Source organism: Drosophila simulans, chromosome 2R (assembly GCF_016746395.2).
Source record: "Drosophila simulans strain w501 chromosome 2R, Prin_Dsim_3.1, whole genome shotgun sequence".
Classification (NCBI taxonomy): Eukaryota; Metazoa; Arthropoda; class Insecta; order Diptera; family Drosophilidae; genus Drosophila; species Drosophila simulans.
Window position 1 is genome coordinate 5,409,540 of NC_052521.2, and position 20,656 is coordinate 5,430,195.

General features: G+C 42.4%; 1 protein-coding gene across 4 annotated transcripts; it reads right to left on the bottom strand.

The window, feature by feature from the left end:
* Positions 1-5,095: 5,095 nt before the first annotated feature.
* On the bottom strand, positions 5,096-20,188 carry LOC6733479 (putative uncharacterized protein DDB_G0277255). Of its 4 annotated transcripts, none has more exons than XM_016167280.3 (5): positions 19,850-20,188; positions 9,185-10,351; positions 8,743-9,117; positions 7,885-8,013; positions 5,096-7,822 (listed from the first exon to the last, which is right to left on the bottom strand). In XM_016167280.3, the coding sequence occupies exons 2-5, from the start codon at positions 10,349-10,351 to the stop codon at positions 7,343-7,345; spliced, it is 2,151 nt and encodes a 716-aa protein (XP_016026436.1). In that variant the 5' UTR covers positions 19,850-20,188; the 3' UTR covers positions 5,096-7,342. The 4 variants fall into 4 exon arrangements, with proteins under 4 accessions (XP_016026436.1, XP_039148411.1, XP_044778607.1 ...); XM_039292477.2 differs by lacking the exon at positions 19,850-20,188 and adding an exon at positions 19,404-19,795; XM_044922672.1 differs by lacking the exon at positions 19,850-20,188 and adding an exon at positions 14,696-14,821.
* Between the last annotated feature and the right edge of the window lie 468 nt (positions 20,189-20,656).

Genomic DNA, 20,656 nt, shown 5'->3' on the forward strand with positions numbered 1-20,656 from the left:
GACATGAGCTTGTGTGATTCTGGATGGTGTGCGTCAGGGGCTGGAAACACCAATTTCGGGGGAGATCGGCTAGAAGATAGATAGTGTTTGATAATCGCGTCCCTGACAATTATTTTCGTACGGATTGAAGCTTTCAATTGGTTTATAAACAAGATAATTGCTCGGAAACATGATTCCAATTGGATGCAATATAAATTCTGTTTTCTGCGATTTTTTTTTTAAATTAATTGTTTAATGAACTTTCTTTCTATTTGACGAAGCTTGACAGTTAGGAATTGAAGTATTGGGATAATAGAGTTGTCATATTTACTAGGGGAACACGTTTTCAACCGTATAAAGTAGTCTTGATCAGGATCTTTAGCCGAGTAGATCTGACCACCTCGGTCTCCGGCCATCCGTCCGTATGAACTTCGAGATTTCGACAACTATAGTAGTTAGAAATATAAGGCATGCCGATTCTAGAAATTCCTAGTTTGTAAACGTTTTTTATTCTGTTTTATTTTTTTTTTCTATCGATGTTTCAAAAAAATGTTGAAACTTAATGCTCGCAACTGTAGAGTTATCTCCTGTTACCATGCGTTTTCTTATATGGATAATATTCTATCCATATGAGCTTAGTTTTCCAAGATTATGATCCACTTCCCTTCGAAAGTATCGAATGTCAAAGCCTCATTGAGATATTCAATAATTAGTTTGGTAAATCTTCCTCGAATCGAGCCTCCTTTCGGCCAAGTCAGCTTAAAATCGGTTTAGGCCCGCCCGCACACATTCGCCCACACAGATGCAGGGGATATATTCGGTCAGTTCGGATGCCAATGGCAACCATTGGTGACCACAAGGGGTCAGGGAAAGTATGAGTAAATTGGTAAGCTCTACACTGAGAGAAGAGCTTTTTCAGTTTAATTGAAACAACTTTAATGTTACTAGAAATTTGAAATTATTATAGAGCATCTTCTTGACTATACATTTATACACATTTCAGAGATGTTTTAACTTAAACTCCACTATTTTCGATTCACTAACTTTTTTGCATTTTCGTGGAGGTCTCTTCCTGATGACGTCACTTGCTTGGTCGAAAATCTTGTTCTTTGTCTCGCCGACCTCAAGCCCCATTTAAAAATCCATCTGCATTCCGTTTGCTTGTATCTGTGGGCCTTATGACACGTATGCCAAATCGGCTTAAGGGCAAGTTATCGGCATTTGAAAATAAAAACACGCGCATTATCAACACCAAGCAGAACAGAAGGTTGATATATATGTGGCAGTGCACTGGGAGAAATTGGTCTCTGCTTTCTTTTGTCTGGATTGTGAAATAAATGTCTATAAAGCAAAATTAGCGCAAGACTATAGAATCGAATTATTCCAATTCAAATTACATCAATTTATGAATTCCTCCATACAGTATTAAAGTAAAATTAAAAACGTTATTATAACTTTATTAATATTATAACACTTTGTAACTATCTATTACATACTAAAGTATAAGAGGAGCTACAATTCATTTTGCGCCTGACTTGATTAACTGATAAGCATTGCTTTAATGAAATAAGAAATATATATTAAAATAAAATGTAGCTCGTATGAACTTCAAGTAAAACGTCCTCGTTTTCTGGCAGTGTATTCCGTCGGCTGCATTCAGCATTCTGGCTGTCAATGCGTTTTCCATTTGTCGCCTCTAATGACACACATATTTAGGTGTTAATCGCCTCATTGGAACGCTGGCAGCGGATTTGCTCGCATTGTTGTCCGTCGGGGATCGCAGAGCGGAGATCGGGGATCGGGGATCGGCAATCGGAGGAATCCGGAGTCGGTCGCAGGGTAAATATTGATGCTGCGATTATAACCATTGATGCGTTCACAATGGACTTGCCGGGCATTATCCTTAGCCGATCAGCCAGCCAGCCAGCCAGCTAGCCAGATCCCTGCTCTCCACTCTGCTCGTCGGGCGATTAGTCGTGACCGGGGTTTCAGTCAATCGTGTTTTGGCTTTAAGGCGCATTATCCCCTAAATCGCAAACAAAACTGCAAACAAATTGCCGCAAAGCGGGACTCCCGAAACAAGAAAAACACACCGATTTGAGGCGAGCAGAGCTGAGCGGAGCATATGCCCGGAATCCGGATCGGCATTCGAATCGGGAGGGTATCTTAGGTATTAGGAAATGGCCAAATGGCTTCCGCGGCAGAGGAAGTGAGCTGCCAATGATACGATATATCCGACCAGCCGACCGAGTCTCACTTTGATCTGCAAAAAAGGTGTTTATTCTGATCGGGGTTGTTTAATCTGATCCTGTTCCGTCTGTTTGATAAATTAGTTCAGAACTTAAATGGGTTTTTTTCTATGTTAAAAAATACACAAAAAGGGCAAATAAAATTGGTTATCTCTATATGCTATAAAAAACATCTTTCAATGTTTGCAAATATAGAAAAAAAGGAATATCCCTTTTTTTAAATTAAACAAAGAAATTTAAGTTTAACAAATAATAAAACAAGGGAAATGTTCTAAAGGGAAATAGGTATTAAACGATACAGAATAACATCTGCTCCAATTAAGGACTCACCATACTATACAAAAAATTAAAGAAGACATCATAAATGGCTAGTGTTGAAGAACCAATTAATATTCAGTGTTTGTTTAATATTTACTATTTTGGCTTAGAAATACAACTGACCGTCGGAATGTGATCTCTCTTCATAAAAATGTATTTCTTTTTTAATTTTTATTTGTTTTAATTAAATTTACCAACTTATGCTTCCTTAAGAAGACCAAAAGATAGCTAATTCTTCGGTAGCTACAGAATGTTTCGTAATATCCAAGCGAAAATACAAAATCCCTTTTACCGTTTCAGGCAAATAAACGAAGAACTCTATTAATACTATATATTCATGCATGGGAAACATGACACAGGCCTGACAATTATTTTTAGAACGTTAGCTCTTCTTTTAATTGGAGTATATGCTAAGCTGCCACATATACACACGCACAACTGGGATCGCTGATGTGACCTCACATATTGTTTCCTTTGAAAAAGGTCTTTCATTCGCATTTGGTAACCAACCCCTGTCAGCCAGATAAATGTATCTGTTATGATATGTATATACAACGCAAACTGCGCCGGCGTCAGCATTTCGTTGAAGGTATTCAATATTTTCAACCACTGTGCTGTTGAGGAGATTTGATTGGTGAATTGCCAGTCAACCAATCCTGAGATGTACGGAACACTGGAGCCGCGTCGTAAATAAATAAAGATTACTTAATTGTACGAGTATGAGCCTGATAAGCAAAGTTGTAAAGAAGTACCGTATGTGAAATTACTATATATAAAATAGATTAGTATGTTTTTTCGTTATCCTAAAAACAAGCTAACATAATTATCTATTAATTAGTATATTCAAATTTAAATTGTAGCTGTCATATATGTGACTAATTCTTTAAGAAATTGAACAAAATTTGATTTCTCCGAGTACTTTATTTTTACCTCATTAAACAGACGTTCTCAGCGCTGTAGTTAACATCGCAAAGCAGTGCACTAACAGCGGTAAAACAGCTTAACATAAGCGAACTGCTTTAAAGTGCCACAAGCAGTTGTGATTTTGAGTTGTTCAACCGTTAGCGCTCAACGGTGCACTGTGGTCCAGAATTCGATTTTTTTGGCATAAAGTCTAAAAATTGAGCTACAGACTTGAAACTTTGTACATTTTGTTGTTAAATCACAAATAGTTTGCACAGAAAATTTGAAGTCTGTGCGACCACGCCCTCTCTTGCCTCCCATATTAACTACTGGTATGACTCAGGAGTCAACGAAATATCATTTTTTTTTTTTTTTTAAAGTCGTGTATATTGTTGTTTTAAAAATAATCGCCCTCTTCTTTTTCTAGTTCTACATTTTAAATTTCCGAATCTGAACTCGAATCAGAATCAGATTGTGAATCCAATATTTTGTCTCATGGATCAGGTTTAAAATTATACTGTATTTCCAAAAGACTTTTTACTGCCTTCGGAAGTGGTTTTTTCTATTTTTTCTCTCTCTTTCTTTTAAACTAATTGTTGATAATAGTGGGTCCGAGTTATCAATCGCTCTGTGGAAAATATCACTCATCCTATTGATCCGACTATTTTTCCTTGCATGTGATAGTCGATCCCTTTTGTAAAGCTTATTCCGGGCTTCACTCGTATTTTCAGTTTCCTTTTTAATCTTTCTCCTGCATTTTGGTAAGATAAGTTTCGGCGTCCCATTTGCTTCGGTGTCGTGGAGTTTTCAAAATCTCTAACAAGAATTGTTATCTTTGACGCCATCCACTTGGTATGTTTGGAAATAAATCGGTCTAGTTATCTGTTACACTCGGGCAGTTTTTTTTAATAAATAATTCAAAATTTACTATTTTTTTTTCAATATCTTCTGTCTGTTTCGATTCCTGATTATTGTTGTTGATTGCGGAATAAACGTAATCTGAAACATAACTTATTTGCCTATTGTTACGCCTCCAAATGTCCAGGAGATCGCTATGTCTGAACTCAAAATTGCCTATATAAAATCAAATTTTTAAGAAAACGAGCAAAAATGGGCAAAAGATATTACTTTACCGTGAAAGACAATAGTTAAAGGTACAAACTGACGTTTTTAACTTTTGTCAGAAATTGTCAGAAAATTAGTTATACTCCACGAAACACAGGGGACACGTTAGAATTTTCTGTTAAAATACACATAAATTGGATGTCACACAACATAAAAACAGTACAACTATACATATATTACCTAAATAAGTTAAAAACATCATACCTTGGCATTTATTTTCCATATTTTACTATAATTTTTGGATGCGTATTAACGATTATACCACATGCAAAAGTAAGCAAGTAATTTTTCGGAAATTGCATTCTCTCAATCAGCTTTTTAACACTTCAACTTTAAAAGCTCATAAAACGATTTAGTGAAGCTTTCGGTCAATTTTGTTTTTGGTTTTTATTTATATGATCAATTTTCTATTAGAAAATAATTGCTAGAGGACGATATATTGACATAAAAATTTAGACTTTATGCCAAAAAAAACGAATTCTGGACCATAGTGCGGTGGCAAAATGAAACATATTTGTATCGTTTGTTTTAAACCATTTTTATTTCTAAAAAATTAACATGCCTTTTTGTTTGTAGCTAGAATTATAATCACTAATTAAGTAAATGTTTTGTTTCTGTTCTTAATCCATTTGGTGTTTTTTAAATTTTCCGTTCTGTTATCGTTTAATTCTATTAAAATTTAACACGAAAGATCGCTAAAAATTGCTCAATTGTTACATTCAACGTTATACGCCTTTTGATTTGAAAATGGATTGATTCGTGTAACAACGCGATAATAGTTCATTAACAAAGTTAAAAACAAAAACAAAATTACGCCCTATGTGGTAAGTTACCGAGTAGTAAGTAGTAAATATTAACTGAACACAACAAACCATTTTTACACGCGTGAATTGGCTAGAGTAGAGCAAAATAAGGTGTGATTACAATGTATTGCTATAAGAAGGGTCGGGAAGAACGTAATGTACATAATGTGCAAGTGCTGCAGGTGTCTTCTATGTGCTAACGGATAAACAACAAAATGATTAACAAAAACCTTCGACTAAGAATTAACGCTAGCTAAAAGTACAGATCAAATAACAGAGAAGATGGGAACTAAGCAATGTGATTGGCTTCGAGTCCTCCTTTTTTTACATACATAAGCATTATGGATAAGTGTGTTGTTACTTTCGCTAGAACTCGTGAACATCATGGACGGATGTTAATCTGAAGTAAAATTTAGCGCACAGTGGCGCCATGCTGGCTGCATACAACCCGTGACGTCAGCAGGGAGGATCGAAAAGGAAGTGGGATGGGGCAGGTGGAAGGTGGGAGGTGAGTAGGGGAGTAGGGTGGTCCAGGGATTACTTTCCAAATTTTGATTTACACTAAAGTTATCTATACTAATCAACAGTTCCATGTCCAGTTGGTTGTTTGTACAGTGATCGCTCGTATCGTAGATGTAGATATCAGTATATCAGTATATGTATGTAATGCTATCATAGGCATCTAAGGCATAGTTTTGTCTAAACGATAAAGTTCGTGTTACTCATATTTCGATTTACCAATTATTTACAACAATTTCGTATCACAATTGTAATTTTTGCATGTTTTTGTCTTGCTTGTTTAAAAAATGTTCCTACGCTCCAGTTGTATGCAAACTTACGAGCAGCACTGTGCGAATATTCGAAATGTTTTCCACAATCGAAGTAACCCCCGATCGCTGTTGTTATTGTGTTAGATTAGTTACTCAAACTAGGAGCTATGTAAAAGGTACGAGTATAATAATTGAATTCATAATTCGATAACCCTCTGCTAAGCTAAAAGAATCCTTATCTGAATCTGAATCCGAATCTATATCTGCATATGTATCTGTATCTGCATATATGCATCTGCATCTGTTTGTGTGTGTGTATGTCCGCAGCTGTATGTTGCTGTGTGAGAGTGGTGTTTATAACCTGGCTATGTACGTATATATCCTGTTGTTTATATGTAAATATATGTAGATATAGCTTCTCGTTTATATCCGCCTAATCAAACTTGCTGCTGTCGTATTAAACTCTGAAAACATAACAAATTTAAAGCCCTTCGCTGCAACTGTATAGGCATATATATATATATATATATAGATATATATCTATATCGGATGTATCTATGTGTGTGAAGTGTGAGTTGTGGATGTTTAAAACCATAAACTGCCACCTTTGAGGCGAGCTTAGCTATATAATGCACTAAACCGACTAAAGCGGACCCGCGTTGACGCAAGTGTTTGCTGGCCAGTTGAACCGGCTGGAAATTATTGCCAAGTACTTAAGGACTAATCTACAAAACCTAATGCATAATAAGACTACATAACAGGGTTGGTTTCCGGGAAGGTATATATGTGTGTGTATATCCATCGCACTCCGTTTTTGATTCTGCCATCTCGACTGTTCGACTTCTACTTCGTCTTCGACTCTTTAAGGGATTAGGTAACTACGTAGCTCTCATTTGATTTTCATACTTTCTGCATGCAGATCATAAAAATATGATGAGTTATCTCTAACTAACTATATATGTAACGTAGACGTAAGTGTAAACGTAGAACTAGATGGTAAGTGTATAATTTGCTCTGAGCTTAACTGTGTGCCTGGTTGTGGAAAATCTCTCAAAATTGAGCTAAGTAAATATTCTGAATCGACTCCGCTCCGCTCTGCTCCGATTCCTATTCCGATTCCGATTCATGGGACTGTCCAGATCCCGAGCCGGCAAGCTCCTCAATCCGCTGCCTACTTGCCGGCCAACTGTGGCTGCTATTGGTGGCTCTTGCTGAGCAGGTGCGAGTTGAACTCGTAGACGTTGTTCAGCTGCTCGCCGCATATGTTGCACCGCCACGGATTGCTCTCGCAGTGGCAGCCCTTGTGCAGGAAGTACAGCGTCTCGTCCGGGAACTCGATGCCGCAGAAGTGGCAGGTGAGGATCAGCTTGCGGTTGATCAGCAGGTCTCCATCCTGGCCGGTCGACGTGATCGTCCCGTTGCAGATGGGCGTCGAGCTAGCGCCATTGGTGGCACTTGGTGTCGCCGGCGTGGGTGGCCCACCGCCTCCACCTCCTCCGCTGCCGCCATTCACTCCGGGTGATCCGCGACCGGATCCGTTGCTCAGGCTGTTGGACAGCACCGAATTGTTGTTGTTACTCTCCAGCGGCGTGGCATTCCGGGTGATCCGGTTGTTGGCCTTTGCGCAGATGCGACGCTTGAGATCCTCGCGCAGGAGCGATTTCAGTGGCGAGACCTGGTCCAAAATCAGATGGATAAATATTGTGGCTACATATTGTATATTTCTTATTAACCCACCTTGATCAGTGAGGTGATTCTGTTGTTGTTGCTGCTGCTGTTGTTATTGTTGGAAGCCTGTTCTGTATCGCTGCTTGGATCACTGCCGTTCATCAGGTCCTTCTTGTCCATATCCTCCGACATGGGCTCCTTTTGGGCAAAAAGAGAACAATTTAAGTTTTTTTTTTAACACGGAATATAAAAGTAGATAATGTTTGTTTGTGTTGGTATCTCATTCACATACTACCCATTGAACATTACTATAATGTAATGATTTTGGCAAAAATTAAATTAATATATTATAAGCCTGTAGGCTAATCAGTTAAAATACTAATATTTAACAATATAATTTAATCAATTCTATACACAGCATTTAATACATAATTCATGGCATTTCAAATCATGAAAATGTACTCTGAAATTTAGTTTACAGGTCAAGATCAAACGTTGAATCAAGCGTCAATATAAAAGCCCTGGATCTCAACAGTCTATTGGAGCCACCAGTTCAGCCAAATTAGGTATGCAGTCTTTTATGATGCACAACAGGTTTTCAAAAAATGGTTCCGCCTTCGCATGCAGATGAAGTGTGGATTCGATCCACTACGAACCGAGCTTCCATCTCATAAAGATGAATATTTACAAAATTGAGTTAACAGAAAAGTTAGATCTGTATTCCTATTTTCAGTAGGTGGAATTTATGATGTTTGCTCTTCAGTTTGAAGGGAACTATGTAGTTTAGATCCAAATACCTATTCTGGCCATATAAATTCACATACACCCTAGCGTAACCCCATTTGATAAACCCAATAGATAGAGATAATAGATAATGCCGAGCGTCGATCTTTGTTTATCGCCCCATCTTGGCACTCGTCAACTCACCTGTTTGATAGGTATAAGACTGATCGACGGCGTTATGTGGTTCTCGTGGTGGTGATGGTGGTGGTGGTGATGCGGATGCTGGTGGTGGCTCTTCAGGCCGCCACTCAGACTGCTGGCTGTGGTGCTGGATGTGATGGGCGTGGCCTTTGTGTTGCAATCCATTGGCAACTCCACCGGCGATTGCATGATGAGGGCTCGATCTTTCACCTTATCGCCATTGGACTCGGCATTTCCATTGCTAATGGAGTTGCAGTTGTTGTTGTTGTTATTCGCTCCATTTATATTGTTATTGTTGTTGGTAGCGCAGTTGTTGTTGTTGTTATTGCTGTTGTTGTTGTTGCCCTGTAATGCAGATTCACGCCAAACGCAAATCAGCTAGTTTATCATTTGTAAGCGAGGGGGCTTGAAAAAGGGATGGGCTGCCATACAGCGATTGACTTACATTGAACAACTCCGTGTTGCCACTCTCGCCCAGCGTCGAGATCTCCACGTGGGGCGTGAGGAAGTGCATGGGGGGCGTGGCATTCTCCAGGGATCGCATGGACTCGCCACTATCGCTGGCCGGAGGAGCCACCTGTTGCTGCTGCTGCTGGGACTGAGATTGCACCGGCACCGGACTGAGTCCAGGTGGCACGTAACTAGCTGCCGCCGCTGCTGCCGCCGCCGAAGCCTGTGATTCCAGGGCCAGGAGCAAGGAAGAGGTGCCACCCGGTCCCGGGTTATCCAGATCGATGCCGTGACGATTGAAGAAATGAATCCTCAGCGACTTCATGGACCCCGCTCGGTAGCTGCAAAGCGGACACGTCTTCACCAGGTCATGCTGGCCCACATGCTCGTTCTGGAAGTGGGCGCGCATCGCTATCTGGCGCTGGAAGCCACGATTGCAGATCGGACAGTGATAGGGCAGCGTCTTGGTGTGCGTCGTGAAGTGCTCCGCCAGGTGATCCTTGCGGAAGAATCTCTTCTGGCACACCCGGCACTCGTAGGGCTTGACTCCAGTGTGTCGCATCTTGTGGCGGCGCATGTTGGCGCCGTTGGAGAACTTCATGTTGCACACATCGCACTCAAAGACCTTGCGCGAACTGCTGTTGCCACCGCCTCCTCCTCCGCTATTCCCGGCCGGCGAGGAGCTGGCCGAGGAGCTGGAACCATTGCCCGTCTGGCCATCGCCCTTGCCGCCCTCCATGTGACCCAGGCTCATGTTCTCCGGCTCCTGCAGATCCTCGCTCTTCAGGCGCGCCGATGCCGCCGCCGCTGCTGCCGCCGCCGCCGCCTGACCAGCCAGACACTGGACCACGTGGAGCAGCAGGGAAGCCCGCGAGCTGGTCTCAAAACTGTCGCAACGCTCGCAGCGGAAGGTCATGGGCGGCGAGTGGGGTCCGGTGCTGAGATTCGTGGGCGTGGGTGTCGGCGATCGCGGTTCCTGTAGCTCAGATTCGGAGGCGGATGAGGCGGCTTCCTTGAGGCTGCGCAGCGCCATAGCGTTGTGATGCAGCAGCGCCGCCGTGGTGGGCGTCATGTCCACAATGATGCCGCCGCCCACCGTCGGACTGGGGTCCTTTAGGGCCAACTCCATGCCGCTGGCCGCTGTACTGATCGTTTCGGCCATCTGGAAGTACATGGAGGGCATTGTCTATAAGTTCTTAGCTCAAAAGAATAATCTATTTTTTTAAGTATTAATATTATACATTATACACCAACTAAAACTAGAATCTATTTAAAATGTGTAATGGCTAATTTCGATATGTTAGCACACATATTTCGGCTCAGTGCGAATAAGATTAGTCCAGACCACGCCCGAAAATCGATGACAAGCTGTGGTTGCTATTTGTGTTGTTGCTGAATTTTGCAGTCAGTTTTTGGCATTTCAAGTGCTTCCAGCCCATAGACCCAAGCCCAAACTCAGACTTCGACTCTAATAAGCCAAATTGGTGTCAGCGTCGCAGCTTCGTGGGATGAGGAGGTGCCGTGGGAGGGGTAACTGGTGTGACGTTTGGGGGCTGGGGAACCTGTGGAGAATTCGCCAAGAACCAAAGCAGCAACAACAACGACCACTCCACACCGACACCGACCATTTTTGGGCGGCCTTGTCGCTGTAGTTGTTGCCGGCGTTGACGTTGACTTCGTGCTACGAAAATACCAAAGTTATTGGGGCCAATTACTGGTCTTGCAGGTGGGCAATCACTTGGACACCCGAACACACACAACCAGAGATGGGGACCACACCAACATCGCCAAGCGAATCATTCAAAAGCTGTGCGGCAAACACAATGGCAACCAAATGGCATTTGGCACAACATTTTTGGGTTCTTTTGAAGACGTTCTTGTTTGAAGCAAACAACTTCAATCGCTCAGTAACCTAAATATAGTTTCACAAAAAACAAGCTAATATCATTCTTAAGCAGGTTGAGTAAGAATGTTTGTCTATTACTCAAATTTATATTTAAATCAGCATCAGTTTTTCCTCAGAAAACTAATATCAAAACAAACTAACAGACGAACGAGAAAACATATATCTTGGAAAAGGTATTATGTTTAATTGAGTTTTGAAGGTACTTCCCCAAACAGAGATTAAATTTAGAGTCTCGAGTTTCGCCCCATTGTGCAACTGTGGCTTAGTGACGCATGTCACCCGTCGTCTGGCCCGGAATTGGGCAATAGGTCAAATGTGGATACCCATACACAGTGCAGATTCGGCACATCCGAGCAGGTGCGGATGTGCGGGGTGTCGGTGTATATCGGGCGGCGTATAAATCATCATCCATAATCATTGGACAGAGCTCAGAGCCCAGCTCTTCTCGCAGCTAATTTAATTCAACCTTGAATGGTTGCTTGTGCATTAGCATTAGCCAGATCACAAAGCCAAGAGCCATGGGGTCGACCTCAGCCCCGACCAGCTTCCCTGTGCCCCAGAAATACATATGTGCGAGTGGTTGTGCATTTCTGGCCAGGTCAGCACTCTGAAAAATGAGATAGATGTGTGTCATAGGCCTATTTGGGGGCATCTACATAAATTACAAATTCACTTTCCGATGCGCCGCCGAACGGGTTGCGGCACTACGAAACTTCTTTTCGGGCAGGCCGCTCGAATGCTCAAAAATGTTGTAAACTCGTAAGCTTTGGCGGAGCGAGTCCAAGAAAAACGCACAAAAACTCGGTTTGCATTTTCAGTAATTATGAGGCGCTGTGTTGGCTTTGGCATTATAAATGCCATAGTTGCCAACCCAATGGAGTCATTGGGTCAAGTTTTAGAGTGCAACTGGGTCAGGCTTTATCATTATTATCATTATCGCCGCCACCTCTCCATAGCCATCGCCATCGCCATCGCCACCGCCATCATCATCATCACCATAATCTCTGGCCAAGCGCGCTGGCTAACATATGTATGTGCGACCCAACCTGGGGTTTCGGGTCTTCTGGGTGTCCCGCATTTTCACTTGCCCGCCGAGCTGTTCCCAATTCGAAGCCCCGAAAGCCGAGAGCAAAAGAAAACATAAAGCGCTCTGGAAATGAGAAATGGTCGGAGAAATGCGAATGGGAGCACACACACACAGTGAGCGACATAATTGGAGCGCCCCGAGAGCCCTTAATGATGTCGCACACTGTCCGCCGGGTGGCCATAAAGGGGTGCGCCCACGTGGGCGGCAAATTTTTTTAGGGAAGAGTCCAAAAACAGGTGTGGGAATTCGAACTGAATTATGATTTCATCATGGGAAGACGAACCCAATTTTCGCTAAGAGTCATGGATTCCCATTTATGAGCTTGTAAATCCATTTATATGAAGATACGAAGATACTTTCAAAAAATTATTTCGATATTATTGTAGAATATTGTGAACAAACCAAGGCCCCTAAATGCATTGTGTTCATTTTTCATTGGAACAGAATCAAATATTTTTTTTATCATCAGAAAGAAGTCGAAAGAGTCAATATCCTATGTCTTAAACTTGAAATAATTTATACTAGATTATAAAATTCTCTGAAATCATACTTAAAACAATCTAGCTCACTGGGCGGATACGTAATATTAACACTGCGTATGAGTAATGTTGTTGTAGAGTTAATAAACATACATAACTAAACTATAAATTCTATAGATTAACTTAGTCCGGAGTATTAAAGGATTTTAGAGAACATTTTCTGTTATCCGATTCATTTAACCAATAATGATTTAAGCTAATAAGCCGACTGGCCTTTCATTTCGAGTTCGCTGGCTTAAAGCCACTGTGCGTTCGCTTGTAGGCCAAATGAATCTTTTGCATAGCCTTAGGCCGCCGCGCACGATTCCCATTCAAATTTAAATCAAAAGCTAGTTTATTAGCATTGCATTGACCAGTGGTGAATCCACAGCGGAATGGGAGTCGGAATTGGAATCGGAATTGGATGTGGACGGGGAACCAAGGTGGAAGTGAAGTTGAAAACGAAGGCGGCGCATCTTTTTGAAGGCGACTGACTTTCGAAGGCTGGATCTTCATGCAAAATAGACCATATTTCAGATTTGACCTTAGCAGCGTTGTTTTTTTTTTTTATTTCTACCGGTTTTCCAGCGTGGGTTGGGCGGGGAGATCGGCTTTCGTCACGCAACAAAATGAGTCAGTCGGTCGATGGAGTTGTTTTTGTTCTTGTTCCCCTGTTCCTTGCCAAATCAATGAAGGAAGCATTACCAAAAAAAAGAAAACAAAACAACAACATGTGCGTCGAAATGAGAACAAGAACAGAGCGAAAAGGAGAGAAGCGGGAGAGAGAAAACCACTTTCCATGGTGACACACATTTATGCTACGTGCTGTTTTGCTACTTTTGCCGCCGCTTTTGCTGCTGCTGCTGCTGCAGCAACAACGCCAACACCACCACCAACAACAACAACAACGACGACGACGCGACTCCCATAATAGAAAGTGGAACAGGAATTTCCCCCCTCTATCAATGCCAGAGAGCACGGCACGGCGATGATTTCATTTCGGCTTTGGTTTTGGCCTGGCCTGCACTCATTGCGAAACACTTGCCACGGCCAACAAGCAACGGGCAGCAGCAGCAACAACAACGCAAGAAAATCAAGAAACGGGCGAGAAAAAACGTGGGGTAAAAAATAGTTCAGTGGGAGCCGATTCGAACGTTGGAGCTCTCTGTGTACAAGCGCTCTCTGGCACACTGAGAAAAACCAAAGGTCAATGGAGTATTCAAGCTTGAATGCATTAACTATGGAATTTGCAAAAATCTACTTTTATTGAAACATTTAAGATTAGTTTTTGCTATTGAGACGCAATATAATAAATTCATAATCTTTTATAGACATTATTTATTAAATTTTGATCTCTTTGACATGCGAATATCTATTCAACCAACTTTTCTTCCCATGTAGCAGCCAAAGCAGCTGAGCGAAAATTGCACTCTCTGTATACAAAAGCCCACGCTCTTTCTCCCACTCTCTCCCGTTCGGCAAGTGCAGCGCATGTCCCGTTTTTGTTTATGCTTTTCTCACACCCGCTCTCCCTGGCTGTGGTTGTTGTTGTTGCCGCTACTGCTGCTGTTCCCGTTGTTGCAGGTGCACGTTTTTTGCTCTCGCTGCAATTGCAATTTTGTAGCATTAGGCGCGTGAATTAATTTCTAATTGATGGGACCAGCAACCATGCTCTGCCCCACTTCCGATTCCCAGAGAGAGAGTCTGCCGCTTTGCTCTCTTTGCTAAGTGGCTAGCGTATAATTTTTGTTGTGTTGACCTAATTATACGCTCATTTTGATTCACTTGATTTTCTCTGCACACAAACACTGGCAAACACTCGCACACACACACAAACACAGGCACGAACGTTTCGTCACTGCGACAAGTGGAGCAGGCAGCGACGCCGGCAGAGGCAGCAGCTTGTGGCAGCGACCGTAATTTCTTGTGGTTACTGGGACGCAAAAACAAATACAACATATAAATAAGGTGGGATACACCCCCTTCGAAACTCACACCACGATGCGTGCTTTTAGCCACTGCATCCCAACATTCCGGTATCTGCCAATAAATCCCGATTCCGAAATTCCCAAATACCGACACAAGCCGAACCGAACTGAATCCAAACTGCAATAGCTGGTGGAAGTGGATGTGGAAGTCCCACACCAATTGCATCGGTATCCGAATCCCAATATACATACGTACATATGTATGTAAGTACGTATCTGTGTCTGTCTCCGTTTTGTTTGGGACGGAAATGCCAGGGCTGGCGTCCGAGGGGGGTCACCACTTCAGGTGAGTCAGAGTTCGCAGGGTTGGTGATGGAGATCAGACAGATATTAGCCACAATTATTTCTGCACTGACAAAAGTTACTCTTTTTGTTTTGGTTCAATAAAAATTAAAGCGCACTGAATATTATGAAAATATTATAAGTCTTACATTTAATAAGCTGAAAAAAATCAAAGCTATGAATTACTGTAAATAACACAAAAGTGTTACAAACTAAAACTAGATAATAAGCTTGCAATGCCTTTGTATCTTCTGGTCATTGAATGTAGATTAAAGGATAGGTCTTTAACAGTATGTGGTATGCATTTTATTTTTCATCTCGCACAACTAATCATTGGTACAACCGAAGTTACCACATATTTCCCCAAAATGTATACCAGCCAACTAATGCTCGAAGATCTTCGTTTGGGGGAATGCTTGAGTTTGAAGGCCTTTTATTTTTTGTTGGGTTATTCTCCCATGAAGAGTGGATGTGGATTTGGATGTGGATCCCCCTTGGCGCCAAACACCACTGGCGAAGATTTGCCAATCGTTTGGCTCTCCGGCACACCAACACACCAACACACATTCGCCCAGAGAGCCGCCACTCACTGAAACACACTCATACACACACACACACACCAACCGATGGCACAGAGACACAGATCAGCCGCAGCAGCAACAACAAGACGCAGCAGAATTTGAAATTAGGTCAACAGGTTTGGCTGCTTGTAGTGGTGGGCCAGTTACTCGAGCGTATGCCGTCGTCTTTGCCTACGACCTCGGCTGTCATCATCAAGGGAGCGGGGGAGCAGAGGGGGCGGTGGAGTAGGAGGAGGAGTAGGGGGAGCTGAGGGAGCAGCAGCAGCAGCAGCAGCAGCAACTACATCCAAGCTATCGCCGCCAACGCAATATGCGTTCCGTTCCGTCCCGTTCGCCGTTCGTCGTTTATTGCACCACAGTTCGTGCAGTCTGCAGTTTGCAGTTTGCAGTTGCTGTGGGGGAGATGCACTCGCACACACACACACACACACAGCCGTCCATCCGAATTGAGCACACTGCAGTGTGGCTGTGCGGGCGCAGGGGTGCGGGTGGTGGGCGATGGGTTGTGGGTGGTGGGTAGTGGGTAGTGGGCGATGGGAAAGGGGTTGTCCAAGCGTCACTGTGTGCGTGTGCTGCTTTTGGGGAATGAACCAGGGATGCAGAGCACAGTTCTAGCATCCCACGGCAAGAGACAAATTGGGAATCGATAGGGGGAGGTGGGGGGATAAACGAAATTGACGCCAAGCCACTACAGTAAAGCCCGTATAAGACGCATTTTCTGAATAAAAAATATGGATGATCCGTGTTAAGAACAGATTTTGGAGCATTACAATTTATTTCAACGAAATAGGCGAACTATGGAAAAACATACCATATGATATCAACAAGATTTCAACAAACCCAATTCTTGACACAAAGAAGTGAAACTTTTTGTGACAGTCATTAAAAAATTCAGCTAAGGCGAAATTAGAGTTCTATGAATGACAGATTCTTTTTAACCCATTTTGGGACTTTTTAAATCTTGCACTCAGTTCATTTTGAGATGATATGTGGCTTACTATTACACAGGTGGACTTTCGCAAAATAAGTTAAAATGTGTTGAAAATTTTCATTAATACATAAGTTTCAAAATAAAGCCAGCAAACAACATTTAGGGAAGAGTGCTGTTTCTTGGGATCCACTTGGTCAACTTCTAACCAAATCGGACATGGACAGGTATGACTGCCGTTTTAAAAGGCCCGAATGGGCAGGCAGCAATCTTCTAGCTGAAAACTGTTGCGAAAACGCGCATATGTTCTGAAATGGAAACTCAACGCGGAGCCGCCGACTGGCGAGACCAACTTGAGTTTCTGATTTGATTTCGATGCAGCCAAGAGATTTCCACATACAGCTGCGGTTAAAATAATAGCACTACTGCAGGTTGAAAGTTGATTTCCTAAAAAAAGGTATTGAATGTTTATTTTTTTTCAAGTCTGATTGCATGAATAATAAGTACCATATGTTGTCTCTCTAAGCAAGAAATTTTGACTTTCTCAATGTAACGGTTCTTTTTGTTTTTGGGCACTTTCTGCAAAAGGGCGCTAAAAGAGGCGGTAACAAAAATAGCACTGACCACGTTTTTGCTAAATAAAATTAATAGGAGTGATTGCTTTGGTTTTTTTTTCGACATATTTTGAAAAAAGGAGTTGCATTAAAGGTTTTAATTGAATTTTTTTCAAAAGAAGACCAAAAATTCTTTAGTTATGGGTCGGGGAAAGCATTTTACCGTCGAAATAAGGAATTTGATTAAAAACATGATCTGTGAAGGTAAAACCTACGCTAAAATGAGACGGTTTTTTTTGTTTTTCAAACAATATGATCCGCAACGCACTGCTGTTTGTCGAAAATAACGAAAAACGTGGAAGAAAGCCCTCTATGTCCAATGTGGAGATCAAGCGCTTGGTTCGGCAAAGCAAGAAGGAGCCTTTTAAGCCGGTGACGGAACTGAAGAAGGAGCTTCAGATAGCTGCAAACGTGGAAAAAGTTCGCAAACACTTAAGACAAAACAACCATAATGTGTGCAGTCCCAGAAAAGTCCCGCTTTTGAATGTGAAGCATGTGGCAAAGCGAATCGAATATGCCAAGATACGCAAGGACTGGCCTGTGGAGAAGTGGCGCCACATTTTGTGGTCAGATGAGAGCAAAATTGGGTTTTTTGGTTGGAAAGGCTCTCGGTCTTATGTTCGGCGTCCACCACGAACTGAAAATAATCCTCGCTTCACCTTTAAGACGGTAATGCACTGGGGATCAAACATCATGGTATGGGCGTGCTTTTCATACTATGGAGTAGATCCGATTCATATGATTCAAGGCATCATGGATCAGCACATTTACACAGATATCCTGGAAAATGTGATGGCACCATATGCCGAGGATGAAATGCCGTTTTTTTGGACATTTCAACAGGATAACGACCCAAAACACACGAGGAAGAAGGGTCGAAAGTGGTTTGAGCAGAAATCGATCCGAGTAATGATCAGTCACCCGACTTGAATCCAATCGAAAAACTTTGTGCGGTCATGAAAAAAAGGTTTCTGAAGCCAAGCCCAACCATAACGAGAAACTTTGGATTCATGGGGGATCGAGGATCAAGGATTCATGGAGCAAAATTCCTCAAAAACGGTACCAGGACTTGGTGGACTCCATGCCAAGAGGATGCGCAGCTGTCATTGCCTACAATGGCCACGCAACCAAATATTAAGATTCTTTAAACATAGTTCTTAAGATATAATCCATTTGTTTAACTCTTATTTTATTTTTTTAGTTAGTTTTAGCAAAATACGAGAAACAGTGCTATTTTTGTTACCGCCTAAATTTGGAGGTTTTTCTTTGTTTTACCAATTATTTTTAAAATATCCATTAGATCTGTTACCAATTTTATTATTTCAATTGAAAATCATTGTAGTATTTAAGATTAGTGGAAAAAATTTTGAAAAAATGTCAGAAAATAGAGAAACGATGGGGCAAACACGAAATGTGCTTTTGGTGCTATTATTGTTACCGCAACTGTACTTCTTAGTTGGTTTCTGTGTCACAATCACACAGACAAGGTGGACGTGGCACGAGGAGGAGGGGCGGGTAGAAGAGGACGGGCCAAGTAATGAGCTCCCAGAGAGCTGCAGCCATCGCCATCGCCATCGCCACCTGCAGCAGCGACGGAGGCGTCGCAGCCACCGAAGCCGGAGCAGATAATCCCAGTAGAAATTGAAACTAGCTGCGGCAGGTTTAGAAACTGGTATAGAAAAACGCCAGCCACAGCCGCAAAGGCAGAAACGGCAACAGAAACAGCAGCATACATAGGCAATCGACCTTGTAGGAGTGTATTTTGTCTTGGAGCATGCCCGTAAACTGGGCCAACGCGATTGCACTGAAATCAGGTGGGCGTGACGTAGGTAAATACAGTGCAACTCCGCGAAGTTGAATTCTGGGAACTCGCAGTAAATGCGTTTGTTTGATCGGTTTACTATTGTGCGCTTTGTAAAGGGATTTTTTACTAAAACTTTTGACTTTGTATATACCAAAAATAGGTTATACTACTTCTTATAGCTTGGTTTTGCGGTAATTAAATAAAATTAATTAATAGAAAAAAGTTTCTTTGACTCTGGCTATGATTTTAAATACTCGCTTGCTTATGCCTTTATGAGATTTCAGTAAAACTTGAGTTATTAAAGTGGCAGATGGTGTGGCCACCTATGGAATTTTGACTGTATGTTGGCCAATAAACGCGTTAGTGTGTGCGTGTTTGTGTGGGAAAGCTGGCTGTACCCTTGGCGCCCATTAATCCATGGCGGAAAATCCACGAAAATCTGTCGCAATCCGACAGATATCCGAAATAGCCAGCCAGGCGCTCGCAGGAGTTTCGTAATTACATACCCGCTAAAATGAAAGAGCGGCAGCCTTGGCTTCTGATTTTCAGTTTCTTTTTCTCGTTTTTAGCTTGTCAGTTCTTCGATTCTTCGGTTTGATAGTTTTTTTTTTTTTTTTTTTGTTCGTTTCAACTTAGCATTAGCACAGCTGGAGTCTTTTGCAATGCTCTCGAAAAAAAGAAACGCGCTGGGTGTTTGGCAATTTTAGATTTCAAAATACCACAAGGTGCATTCTAAACACACACACACACACATAGGCACACGCACACAAACAGGCACTGGTGCGCTCTCCCGCTCTCCGGCACACACACACACATACACTAGGGCATATTGCAGTTCTTGGATCTATGTTTCTCAATGGGGACTTCCATGGAGCGGGGAATTGCATTGCATTGCTTTTGCAATTTGCAATTTGCGTACACTGCGGAGTCGCGGATTATTCAACCAACTAACCTCCCACAAAAACGGCAACTGGAACACAACACAACAATCGCAATGGACTTGGATGTGGCTGTGGAGTCGGATGTGGATGTGGATGCACTCGAAACAACGCGAACGCCGAGATGCCGAATGGATATTATGGAGTCGAAACCAAACCGAAATCGAAATCGAAATTACGCGCAGCTCGAAAGGGCAAGAGTTAGCTTTGGGCCCCAAATAATAATAATAATAATAACAACAATAATAATAATAAAACTGTCAGTGGACAACGCGCGCGCCACATGCGAGGCCACATCCGAATGGGCCAAAAGACGAATCCACTCTGAGCGGATTCCGATTCGGAATCGGTATCTCCCGCTCCGCCGGCGCTCTGCCGCTGCCGCTGCCCGCGTCGCAGCCGGCTGCGCTGCCGTGGCGCTCGGTGAAACAAAAACAACTCAAGCGATTCCGATTCCTCAAGGCCTACTATTTAGGCCAAAAAATAATGTACCACAGCAACTACGGCAGGCAGCAGTGGCAGCAGCGGCGGCACCAACTCGTTTCTTACAGAAATGTAAACGTTCTAATTGAGTTCTCATTTATGGCCCGCTACACCGACTGTGCAACTGAGCACTGGCCTGGTACTTGTTGTTGCAATGCCTAAAACCATCGGAAAATGTTTTTATCCGGCTGGCATAACCATTTTCAAATTGGAAACAAGTTTACTGAACCCTGCTTTTGGTTGCCTTTTTCACCAAGAGCAGCGGCGACACTCGTCGTTTTCATTTCGAATCACTTGTCTCAGTGGCACTGGCGATTAAGTATCCATTAGCAAAATAT